Below are 12,817 nucleotides of genomic sequence, written 5' to 3'. Positions count from 1 at the left end.
CTGCATGACTGAAAGGTTAAGACCTGGTTGAAGAGGCAGTGAATTCCTGAAAGAAATGCAATAACCTTCCAAAAGAACTTCCTGACTAGGGCGTTTACAACTAAGTGTTCCCACACTTGAGTGAAGTGGCCCAACCTGCACCCACAGGCACATAAGGGCTCAAAGAGCTAATCAGACTTAGGATTCTTGATATTTGTGAAGGAATTGCACATTCCCCTTTAGCAGAACAAAATCTGGATCCTTGCTGCCAAAGAACACTTCTTCCTTCCTGAGCATGGAAAGGAAGACTGGGGAGGTGTAGAATTGCCCAAAGTGCATTTATAGTAAGAGGAAGAGAAGATTTCCCATTAGTGGCCTGGGAATGATAGAGAAAAGTATTATTTCAGTATTCTCTATCTCTGCAGCTATAGAAACAGCTTGTTGTCCATTACTTCCCAAAAGGATGAGCTGAAACCTATGACTGTCTGCTAAGGAGGGAGACTGAAGGAACCAGCCGAGAGCATAGCTACTCTCCCATATGAACTTGAGGTTGCTAGTGACATGAACCAGTTCACCTATCGCATCCAAAAATGCCATGCTAAGGAAGCAAAAACCTCTAAGACTTATCAAAGGATACCTGGCCCAAGGAGGAAGAAGTCTGCCAAACTCCTTCAAACACAGTTAACAGTGTTCAGCATGATTCACTACAAGGTATAGCTTCAACGGCATTAACTAAGTTTTTATACATATTCTCCTGAGAAATGCCACTTCGCAGATACAATTGCACCTCTCTTGTCTGGAAAAACATGGACAAAAATAGCTGGATCAGGAGAAAATGGGGGAAAAAATCTCCTGCTCGATACACCATAGTCTTCCTAGCAGACAGCAAGGGAGACAAGTGAGAGAACTTTCAAAAAGGAGATTCTCTTTGGCCAAACATTTACCATTGAGTCAAGTCTCCCAAGTACAGAAACTGATAACTTAAAGGAAGAACTGCAGATATGTGTCTAAGCATAACTGAACCAATTCCTTAAAGCTGAGGGAATAGACTAAATGCTCCTCTTCCTAAATAGGAGGCAAAGGAGAATGCTGTCAGGAGGAGCCAGTCTACAAGAGTCCTCTTCATCATGGACAAAAGTATCCCCAGATCCAGATGGTCTCAAAAGACCAGGTACTAAAGTTCTCATAATCCATACTCCAGAAACTTGACAGTCACCAGCTCTCTCACTGTGTGGACTCACTGACGCCTTGCGCGGACTCGATAACGCCTAATGTGGACTCACTGACGGCTTGCTCGTAGACGCCTTGCACAGACTCCTAACACACTTGCAGACTCGCTAATGCCCATGTGGACGTGCTGACAGCCGTGCTGACTCGATAATGCCCGTGTGGACTCGGTAATGCCTCCTATGAAATCAATGAACCCATGTGGACTCACTGACAACCTTGTGGACTTGCTGCCGGCTGAGGTGACTCACAGACAACTGCGGACTTGCTACTGACCATGTGGACTCCCAGACGCTTCATGTGAACTCGATATGCATGGCCTCAACAATGCAGAACTGTATGCAGACTCAACGCCTTGCAGGAACTGAAGGACTAATGGCGAATGCAAATATCTGGCATGCTTAGCCTGAACTTGAAAGGCAGCCCATAAAACCCACAAAAGCCTGGCCACAGACATAATAGTGGTCTTGTTAAAAACAAAACTTGGACCATCAGTGATCAAAGGGGAGAACTGGCATGCAAGGTTATTCCTGATTGCCTAACTGCAGACTCGGGGCTCCTAGTGATGGCTACAGGTGCGACAGCAGCACTCACCACAAATTGCGATCAGTATCTGGTTCAGACGAATCGCTAGAACAACCGTGGGACAATGGGGTCACACACAAGATCTAGACCTACCATAAAGCACAAAGATCTAATGAAGATGTACATCTACCATAGCTGTCCTTATGTGACTGTGATCTAACTCTGTCCAAGGAAGACCGAAAGCAAAGGCAGGAGACAGAGGGCACAGTCCTTGAACATCCTGGGATGTAAGTCCTCAACTGGAAACCCTGGGACTACGAGGCCTGTCAGCAGGGCTGCCGAGGTGACAGGCAAGGCTGCATCCAAGGAGTGGCCATAGGAACAAGGGAACATTGTCCTTGCCAATGCACTAGACAGATTTGATGCAAAAGACTCAAATTGTTATCCAAAAATCAGTTCTAGATTTAACCAAGTCAATATCTGATTGCATTAAATCTAACCTACTACTCTGAGCTGACATTTTGGGGGTAGATGGATCTATATCCACTAGAGAAGAAACTATAGACTTATGTCTATCTTCTTGAGCAGGTGTTAATTCTAAAGAAAACCTAGATTCAAGACTAGCTGTTCTGTTTACTCTCTCCCAAGTCTATCCTACTCTTCTAATTTGTCAGTTTATCATCTCTATCTCTTCCAAAGACCAATCCTTGCAATGATCACAACAGTTGTCTGAATCACAATTAACAACTCTATGATCAATGCATATTTCATGAGTATCGTACTTCAACTAACCCAATCTGGTGTTACAAACAATAACCTTACAAAATCTAACAGGTTTCAATAGGGAAGATTGAGAAGAATCCATATTGCCAACTACAAACCAAAATCCAAACAAAGCAGTCCATTAACCAAGGAAAACAAACCCAAATTTCAGAGCACTTGTCTACACATCCAACCATTTTCCCTGATAAGAGAAGAATGACAACCAAAATAGTCGCTGTCCTACCCCCACCCTCCAAAGAGTGGGGGTAACTACTGGGAGTGTTCATCAATGGTTGTTTCAATTTTAACACTTGTTGAACATGCGCCAAGTAGTCACAGATAAAGCAAATGATATAGGTTAAGTTCCACTCTAAAAATTGATCTCCTAGTAGTTGCAGCAACAGAAGACATAGCATTCAACGTAGTTAGAGTAGGTTTGTTGCTCCCCACCTCTCACCCAAGAAGGGGGTGTACTCTGGGGAAGAGTAAGGTGGAGTTTGGTGGCAAGGAGAAGGTGGTAAGCTAACTCTTCAAGGCTACCTCTTCTATCAAGAACTTCCCACCAGCAGTAAGTCAATTCTCCCCTACGACAAAGTATTAAACAGTAGGAATCCATCTACACAAAGGAGATGAAGTTTCACTACACTTGCTAAGCCTTTCACACCTTTGAACATGACGCCATTTCGCATGTAAAAAAACACTAATTCGACTTAACAGTTGGAAGGAATGCAGCCATACATTGCTCACTTGACTGCAGTTGAAGAAAATTGCTTAAGAGATGGCAGGTGAGTGAAGGGTATCCATCCACTCATCCCCCTTAGCCACCAGTTAACCACCTGGTTACCAAGTTCAAGAAACATTTCAGACTTGCACTGAAGGATACTCCTATATAAAACATATTGTTTTGTATTTCTGTAGGATGAACTAGATTTTATGACATAGCAAAGAATCACCATCATGAACATATAAATTTAATATGATCAGAGTGACTGCAGCTTTGGCTGCTTTATCAGTACTGTATCATTTCCCTTAATGGCTATGATGAATGAAAACTTAATCTATTCAACTAAGGTATTTTTATGACAATAATTCTGAAAGGTTTCTAGAACAACTCTAATCACTGAAAATTAAAATTCTTTGGTGATACGTTTCTAAATTATTTAGCAATTAACTATACTGCAGAAAATTCTACTGTGTAAATTGAAGAAGATGTAAATTAAGTTCTATACCTTGAGGAAGCTGACAGCCATATATCCTCTTTGTCTCCACTTGTGCCAATTTCTTTTGATGCAGTTTAACTCTTGGTCCAATGCCTTGCCCAGGCTTCCAGCCAAGTTTACGCAACAACTTCATACCCATTGTTTCCCTAAAAGAAAAGTATTGTGACAATAGCGTTAAGTACAGTACTGTATACCTTAAACTGTATGTAGTTATATGAAATGATATTGAAAACCAAGAGTAAGAAGAGACAATGTGTTAATTCATGAGAGGCATATCTAAATGACAAACAAAGATAACACATCATTGTGCATTGGTGGCAACTATGAGCAACTGGGTGTATCTCATGTGACTTTCATTCCAAAAATTTGAAGACCTTCACACAAAAAACTGGTCTGACTTGTGAGCTAAAACATTATAATACAATTTTTAAAATCCTATAAATATTCATAACATTTTTTATTGCAGACTTATACAACTGGCAACCTTATGACCTTGTCTAACTCAGACCTAATAAAAAACGGGGGAGGGAGGAGGAAAACAAGTGGGGCTCTCATCTTGCAAGGTGGAAGATTGTAAGTCAGGGAAAATGAAAACAAGGAATGGATTCCCAAGCTTGGCAAAACAGGGAAGATAAAGTAATCAAAACAAAATTGATCCCAACATTTGTGATTTTTGCTGAGAAAGTTTTGGAAGTAGCCAGACACATATAACACCATCTCAGAAGAGAGGGGGGTTCTTCATCTCAGCTCTTTAAAACAAAAAATGAGAGTACCTATAGAAAATACCAAATTTTTACGGTAATATTTTTCCTGGGTATACAAACCATCACCTTTTATATACTTTTCCTGTGTACACAAACCATCACCTTTTATATACAGAGTATTCTCACCATGAGCTGGAGCAGCCACTGAACTTGGAAGCAAGACAGTTAACTGGTGATTAAGGTGGGTGAATGGGGGAACACTTTTACTCACCTAGCAAACAGAGTGCCACAAGAGAATCTCTCTAAGTGCCTCAACCAAGAGAATCAGCACAGTGGGCCACAAATGATTCTTAGTGCCTCACCCAGCAATATCATCATATCTGGATGCCACTCAACTTGAGCCAATGAGGAGCACCCTGGGTCATCCTGAGACCTGGGCCCAGTCTGGGTTTGGAGGAGCAGGTTTCCTCCCAATCTCAGACATTGAAGGCTTAGTGGTGGATTAGTGTTGTGGGACTCCAATCTTCTTTCTCCAGCACTACTCCATATTACCTTTGGGAAAGAGTAACATAACCCAACACTGATCTGTTCCTGAGTAAGAGTCAGCCCTCATGAGACACTTGTCAAGAAGAAGGACAAAACCATGTCCCACCTTCTCACAATAAGTTAGCCCAAGGGTTGGCATTCTGGTGAAAGAGGAAAGTCAGTGCCTTTCCTCCTTACACCAGCAACCTCTGGAACTTTGTCATCTCATCCTGAGATGACACACCTGTTATGGCAAAGTCTGTCAACATGTTCAACCAAAGGTCAAGCCAAATGGTGGCCTCAAGGGAAGCCATGGCAATGGACTCCATGTCCCCAGACCCAGCAGCCAAGGACATGGCTTTCTGGCAGAGTCTTTTCTCCAGGAGAAGGTCATTCATCAGCTCACAAACTGATGAGTCCAAAATTCAGAAGTAGCCTCTGCACCCTCCATTACATAGTACTTCCTCTAGCATGTAAGTACTAGGGGGTGGAGCTTTCTAGATCTGTTGGACAACAAGGAACTCTGACCTAAGAGATCAGAGAGTTCACTTGGCTCAATACACCATGAGCAAGCTGGGAACACAGCAACCTGACTGATAGTCTCGCTTAAGGAGCACCCAAGGGTAAGCTTGATCAACGAGGCCAAAGCCAAGTGTGATGCCATGGAAGCCTCCATGAGATTATTATGTTTACATGTGAGCATGATAATCTCCCAGAAATACCACTGTAGTTTGGCCTGCTAGGGTTCTGAAGGAAGAATGTCTAAGTCAATCATAATTCCTGGGTTTGAGGTGTATGGTTAATATTACACTTACCAGGGGAAATATTGAATCCTGGAAGACCTCCACTCCAAACAACATTCTGAATCAGAGTCAGCCAACCTATATGCCTCCCTATACTCGACAGCAACCAAGCTAATAGAGTGAACAGGGGAACAAGCACACATTCAGTGGACCCTCGTTAAGCTGATTTAAAATATATAATATTCGATCACAATTTAAGATAGTAACTGTTCCTCCATATGCCACATACCATTTTCCTTTTTATTTACCAAAGGTAAATAAAAAACTTTTCATTTATATTTTAAATTTATATGTAATGATCTGTATTTATACTGTACTGAACTGAAATGCTTTTAACTTGTAAACAATTTGACTTGCACACGGTACATACCATCATTAAGAAACACCATTGTCTGGAACAGTAGGAAGTATCGTGGCCAATCACTGAGCATTAACAGCTTTACCTATCTGCTGCCTGACTGGTAGTTACAGTACAATGCTTTGTATGTTTTTTAGGAAAGAAAGGACATGACAAAGGTAAACTTTACAAAGACAAAAGCTGAGTTACTGAACAATACTTGTGTTTACGTGGCAAATGACATGAGAGAGAGAATTGCCAGTTCCCTCAATGCAGCGTAATTCTATCTGTGTTTATGTGGCAAATGACCCAGAGAGAGAGAGAGAACTGCCAGTTCCCTCTATGCAGCGTAAATATATATATATATATTTGCTTCAGAAGATATTTATTAAAGCTGTGTTGACATACCTTTACAGTAATACTTCGATCTTACACGATTCGAGTTGCGCGAATTCACACACACACGAACTTTTCACTGGAACCTAACTAATGGGCATACCACGATTTTTTCACAGACACGAAATTCTCGAGAAACCCTGCAGAAGTGGGTGTTTAATTTTGAAGTAATTTACAAGTTTTCATGCTTTTATGTGTAAAATCTGTATGAAAAAATGCATTTCATTCTTTTATGTGTAAATCTGTATGAAAAATGCATTTCATGCTTTTATGTGTAAAATCTGTATGAAAATGCATTTCATGTTTTAATGTGCAAAATCTCTATGAAAAATGCATTTCATGTTTTCATGTGTAAAATCTCTATGAAAAATGCATTTCATGCTTTCATGTGTAAAATCTGTATCGAAAATGTATTATTTTTATTTTTGTACATGCATAAATATGATGCAAAGGTAATTTCAGCATTCACTTAGTGTACTTTTACAAGATGTGATACCCATTTGCAAAGTTACTGCACTTATCAAAGATGATACCCCTGCAGAAAATGCTTGTTTAATGTTTGAAGTACATTTATAAGTTTTCATGCTTTTAACTGTAAAATCGATATGGAAAATTTATATTTATATTTCTGTACATAAATATCATACAAGTATTATGTCCATTTGCAAAGTCTTTGTCACAAGGACTTTACATGACCTTGAGATGAGGTTGTTCAGTGGCGCTCATTTGATAAAATGCATTCGTTAATGTAATATCAGAGATGTAACTAAGAGTTGTATAAGTGTCATTCTTTGAAAATTACTCTGTTCACCTCGGAGAAAAGTGCTGGTGCAATCTGTATGCATGTAATTACAGCACGTTCAGTTGGTGTACTTTTACAAGATGTAATACCTAGTTACTGCATTTTTCAAAGATGATACCCTGTAGAAAGTGTGTTTAATTTTTAAGTTTTCGTGTTTTTAGGTGTAAAATCAGAATGGAAAACTTGTATTTATATATTTTTGCATAAATACGATACAAAAGCAGTACAGTTACTTTATTACAGTATCTCTCTCTCTCTCTCTCTCTCTCTCTCTCTCTCTCTCTCTCTCTCTCTCTCTCTCTCTCTCAGAGTTAGCGCTCAAACATACTTTTACAACTTATTATTTCGCTGTACGTCATTACCTGTACAGTATATAATTTTAAATTGATTGAATTTTACCTGTACTGTACTGCCTTCTACGAACATTATGTACATTTTCGCTATTTTATGGAATTGTACTTTTGTTGACTGACACAACGTTTTGGCTAGTGACGCAAAGAAAACGGCTTTTACTCTAAGTGACAAAGAAAACGGCATCCCATGAATTAGGGGTAACATTAGTATACGTAAGCACCTACTGTAAATGCGATATTATGACACTGTGCAGTACTCAATTTTTATGTCAACCATTTACTGTATTCCTTTTTTAAGGGTAATTAGCTAAATTTCAAATATAATTACACTAACTTTAGTTCATTTAAAAGTTAGCTTAACACTTTGGGAGCATGATTAGGGTCATATTTAGTACTTAAACTCTGGAAATAAACATTTATTAGCATTTTTAAAGACCATGCCAAACTTACGCAAAAATTCACCTTGCACGAGGGGCTCCGGAACCTAACCTCGCGTAATTTCGAGGTATGACTGTAAAACAAAATTCTTCTCTTTAATCTCTCGAGGATAGTTACGCTATTATACATATACATTTACATATACATATATATATATATATATGCATATGTATATGTGCGCATATATATATATATATATATATATATATATATATATATATATATATATATATATATATATTATATATATGGGGTGTGACAATAACTGAAAATTGCAACTAATCCGGCACTTTTTCGGTGATTTTCAGGGTTTATCGGCGCCAGAAAGCGCAGATTTTCAGTTATCAACCCCTCTGCTAGGTATGCATCAGCGCCAATAACCAATTATCGGCGCCGAAAAGCAGAAATCGGCGATTTTTGGAGCCAAAAATTGCCGATTTTCGTCGCTAGACAAGCCCCGTAAAACCAGATCGCCATTAACCGAGCCCGCTGAATGTCCAGGTTCAAAGACAAACACTGGAAGTTGGTGGTTCTTACATGTCACAAACAAGTCCACCTCCAGATGTAGAAGTATGTTGGCAATTGCTAAACTGAGAGGGGCTGAGTGAGAGCCCAACCTCTTGATATTAGACATCGCAGTCACATTGTCTAGGATGACCAAATGTGGGTAAATTTGCAAGTTTCAATTTTCTGAGATGGAAAGACAGCCAACAGCTCCAGGAAGCTGATATGACACTTCCTCAGAACAGGTGACCATCTTCCCGCTACCTGACGATGCTCCCAATGGCCTCCCCAACCTGTCAGGGAGGCATCCATATGTATTATCATTGGTATGGATGGTGGAGTCAGGTCGATTTGTTTAACAGAGACCCCTTCCAGGTCCATGGATGGAGTATCTTCCCAATCTCAGATTAAGGCAATCACAAACCTTTTTCCTGGCATGTGAGAGCCACACTCTGTTTACATCCTACAGTCATAATCTCAGGAATAGATCTTCCAGAGACAAACTGTAACAGGCCCAAACTTCGTTCCAAATGTTGTCTGGAAAAGCTAGGCTGTGCAAGGAATCTTCTCAGGTCCTTCCTTATTCTGATTTGAGTGCTGATGAAAAGAGACAGCCAACCACAAAGAGTATCCCAACAAAGTCCCAGCCTCAGAAAAATGTCTCCTGGATGAAATTATTAGGAAACCTTGTGACTGGAGTCTGTCGACTACTACTCTCAAGTTTTGTCAGCACTCTTCTCTGCTGGCTCCCCAGATTAGCCAGTCATCTAGGTACGCGACCAGTTAAAATTCCTTCTATCTTGAGCTTCCATAAAATAAATAAGTACAGTACAGTGTACAGAAAAATTTACAAAAACAATGTGTGTTCAAACTTAATGCGGAAGATACCCAACATACACTCTGCTGTCATACCTGTGCAAGTAGGATGAAGGAAAAACCAAGGTAGTAGCTGTAGGACAGGAGGTAGAGCCCTCTTGTCCTGAGTCCTTTATATTCTATTACTGTGCCAACTAGCACTATTCTGGCTGAGACCAACTACAAAACAATTCTTTGAGACTGGTTGTTCTGTCTTATGGAGCCCTGGGGGAACTATGAGAGTGTAACTCCTTTGAGGATGAACAGCCGCTACGCAATCAAACATTATTCACGTAAATACTTATAAAATAAAAAATAATCAATAAAATTATTCATGACTCTAACCAAGATACAGACTACATTACAAACGTGTTGATCGTAGGCAGAGCTTTATATGTGCTAGTCACAAAAGGTGAACACAGATGAACACATAAAAGCATCATTACCATTTATGCCAGATTTTCCTTTACTGGGGTTAGATGTGAAACAAGTTCTCTCCACTCAATTCTAAACTGTGTCCTGCACTTTCTGCCTGAATTCGAATCTGGTCTAAGTCTTCATCTATGCCCTTTCCCAATTTCCTGAGCTTTCCTACTGGTCTCCATCTTGCTACTTCCATATCTACTTATTTTCTAACTATTTATCCCCCTCCTCTCATCACATGTCCAAAACATCTCAATCCTTGAGATCTCTGTCTATTTTCCAGTCGCTGGAAACCACAACTTTTTCATTCCTCGTCTGTAATGTGATCTTTATAATGCACTTGAGCCACAAATCTTAGCATTCAGCAGTCACACTGTACTTTTGCAAAATCTCTTCATTTCTTAGCCAGTATACATATTTTTGCAGCACAGAGTTCATTGTATAAAACAATGAACACCAAAAAACATGAGTGTTTGACAAACTTTCTTATACTAAGTTGATTAATCATAGTAACATACACCATACAAAAATAGAATGATCAGATTAAAATATTTTTTGGGGAGACAAATGCACACTCAGCAACTGAATTCACAGCACAAATAAGTTAATATAAATACAGTAACAGTATTCATATCTACAACAAATTAAGACAAAAGTACAAAAAGATACTGTACTAACAATGAAAAGCAAAATCACAGACAACACATAGAAGTCACTGGAGTAATCTCTCCATGAATATCCCATAAGTCTACTGCACATAGACACAAGACATCATGGAATGGCAAGCTTACAGCAAACCAGTGACCATGTCCCTACTTGAAAAGCTCACTGGTCTTCAGTCACCATGTCTGGTAACCCCAGAAAAGTAATGTAAATTTGGATTATCTAATTCTCTGCATATCCCAGAATAAACATTATGTAAAATAAAATGGTTTATATCTGTGGATAACCATTAACCATAAAAATTTACTGATGACTGAAAATGCACATAAAATCAGAGTTGATATAATCTTAATTAAATCCAAAATCATAATATAGAACAAACTGTGAAGTTTTCAAGATTGCAGTTTTTACATAATATACATACTTATTAGGTCTTAAGATTTCTTCTAAAACAGGTATGCCAGGTATAGGTCCATGAGGATCAAGAACTCTCTTTCTCTTCCTGTGTTCACTGTCATCAAAACTAGATGTTGCTTGAATGCCTTCAGGTGCTATCCCATGAGCAGCTAAATCCTGAAAAAATACATTCTATAAGAATAGGTTAATGCCATACATCTAACATTAACATCAAAGGAAGATAAAAATATAATATTTTTATGAGTAATAACTTGGTAACAAGATTGTTGACTGGTGGTTATGAGGGTTGAGCGGGGAAATTGCCTTACATCATTATTCATTTTTTCCTTAAGCCACAGGGAGAAAGCAGGGTGGCTGAGGTGGCTTTTAATTATAAAAGGCTCTGGTTTGTATACCTAGGAAAAATGCACATTACTACTTTTAAAGGTAACAAGGTTGTTGACTGATGGTTATGGGGTTGAGCAAAGAAGTCACCATACATCATTATTCATTTTTTCCTTATGCCATGGGGACAAAGCAGGATGGCTGAGGTGGCTTTTTAATTATAAAAGGATTTAGTTTGTATACATAGGAAAAATACACATTACAGTCAAACCTTGCTTTTACAGGCTCAGAACCAACGGACATTGAATTTAATGAACAAAATCCCACCAAGGGTAGTGGCTGCCATTGTTTGTTTAAGTTTACTCATGTGGCGCACAAGTTGTTGACTTGCAGCATCACACATATACAGATGTACAATAACAGACAAAGTCTGATAGTTCCGGGATTTTCCGCTGTTGTATTGTACAGTTTTCTTGTTCACAAGTACTGCATGCATCCGTATGTCGCTTCTCTTCAATTGTTTTTTTGTTGTGCCCTTCACTGTCTTTTGTGTGTGAAGGAAATGAGAAAAGGAAGTGCACTAAACTCAGAATTGGCGAGAAATTGTAACTTATTAAGAAGCTGAGTCTGGAGTCTCCATGGCCAAAGTGTGTGTGGAATACAGCGTGAAAAGTAAACCAAAAACAACATACGTAGGAGTAAGGAAAACTCCAAGCTTTTGCAGCGAAGTTTGATGTTGACCCTACTATACGATCACAGCATTAAGAGATCTCTATACCATCACAGCAATATGTTAAAGGTAAGTTTAGGTAAATTTTAAAACTTTAAAGGTACAGTATACTGTACATACACAGATACAGGCAGTCCCCAGTTATTGGCATCCTTGGTTATCAGCGATCCGGTTTTACGGTGCTTATCTAGTGACGACAATAACTGGATTTTTGGCACTGATATGCACTGATCTCGGCTTATTGGCACCAATCCCCAATTAACAGCGCTGCCAATCCCGGGTTATTGGTGCCGATAAGGGCTGTTATCGCTGATTTTTGGTTATTGGTGATTTTCAGTTATCATCACAGCCGTCGGGAACAGAACCCCCACCAATAACCAGGGGCTGCCTGTATATATATACAGTACTGTACAATATTTACATTCATTTACAATAATTTGGTTAAAAAAATTTACATTTATTTACAATGATTTTAAAAAACATTTACATATCCATTACAAATGTATTATAGTTATTATATATATGCACAGTGTGTTTTTAAGACACGAAAAAACAATGCTTCACTTTAACGGACAATCGGCTTTAACGGAAGACCTTCCCCCCTATTAGTCCATTGCAGCAAAGTTTCACTGTACTTTTAAACATTTCTTATTTGTTCCCATAGAAATACAAACCATCACCCTTTATACAGGACTCTTACAACTTACATGGGAGGTTGTCTCAGATGAATCCACACAGAAGTGCCATGCTCCTGGCTATACATGCTAGCAGGGGATGTCATGACTCCTACAACCTCCTACTTTGTCTGGCAAATGAGTTGACAGGCAGGT

At 39.2% G+C, this 12,817-nt stretch overlaps 2 protein-coding genes across 3 annotated transcripts in view; one reads left to right on the top strand and one right to left on the bottom strand.

Annotated features, from left to right (window-relative positions):
• The window catches only part of Pat1 (Protein interacting with APP tail-1), a 362,655-nt gene that overhangs the window by 172,215 nt on the left and 177,623 nt on the right, over window positions 1-12,817 (top strand). The gene's annotated exons all lie outside the window — the stretch shown is intronic.
• The window catches only part of LOC136856677 (G patch domain-containing protein 1-like), an 84,485-nt gene that overhangs the window by 48,925 nt on the left and 22,743 nt on the right, over window positions 1-12,817 (bottom strand). Inside the window, exons 4-5 of the mRNA XM_067134736.1 lie at window positions 10,941-11,089; window positions 3,723-3,859 (exon numbers count right to left, since the gene is read on the bottom strand). Coding sequence (XP_066990837.1) covers window positions 3,723-3,859; window positions 10,941-11,089 — 286 coding nt within the window. The remainder of the gene's footprint in view (window positions 1-3,722; window positions 3,860-10,940; window positions 11,090-12,817) is intronic.

Source organism: Macrobrachium rosenbergii, chromosome 36 (assembly GCF_040412425.1).
Source record: "Macrobrachium rosenbergii isolate ZJJX-2024 chromosome 36, ASM4041242v1, whole genome shotgun sequence".
NCBI lineage: Eukaryota > Metazoa > Arthropoda > Malacostraca > Decapoda > Palaemonidae > Macrobrachium > Macrobrachium rosenbergii.
The sequence above is the reverse complement of the archived record's forward strand: the minus strand, read 5'-3'. Positions and strand labels throughout refer to the sequence as shown.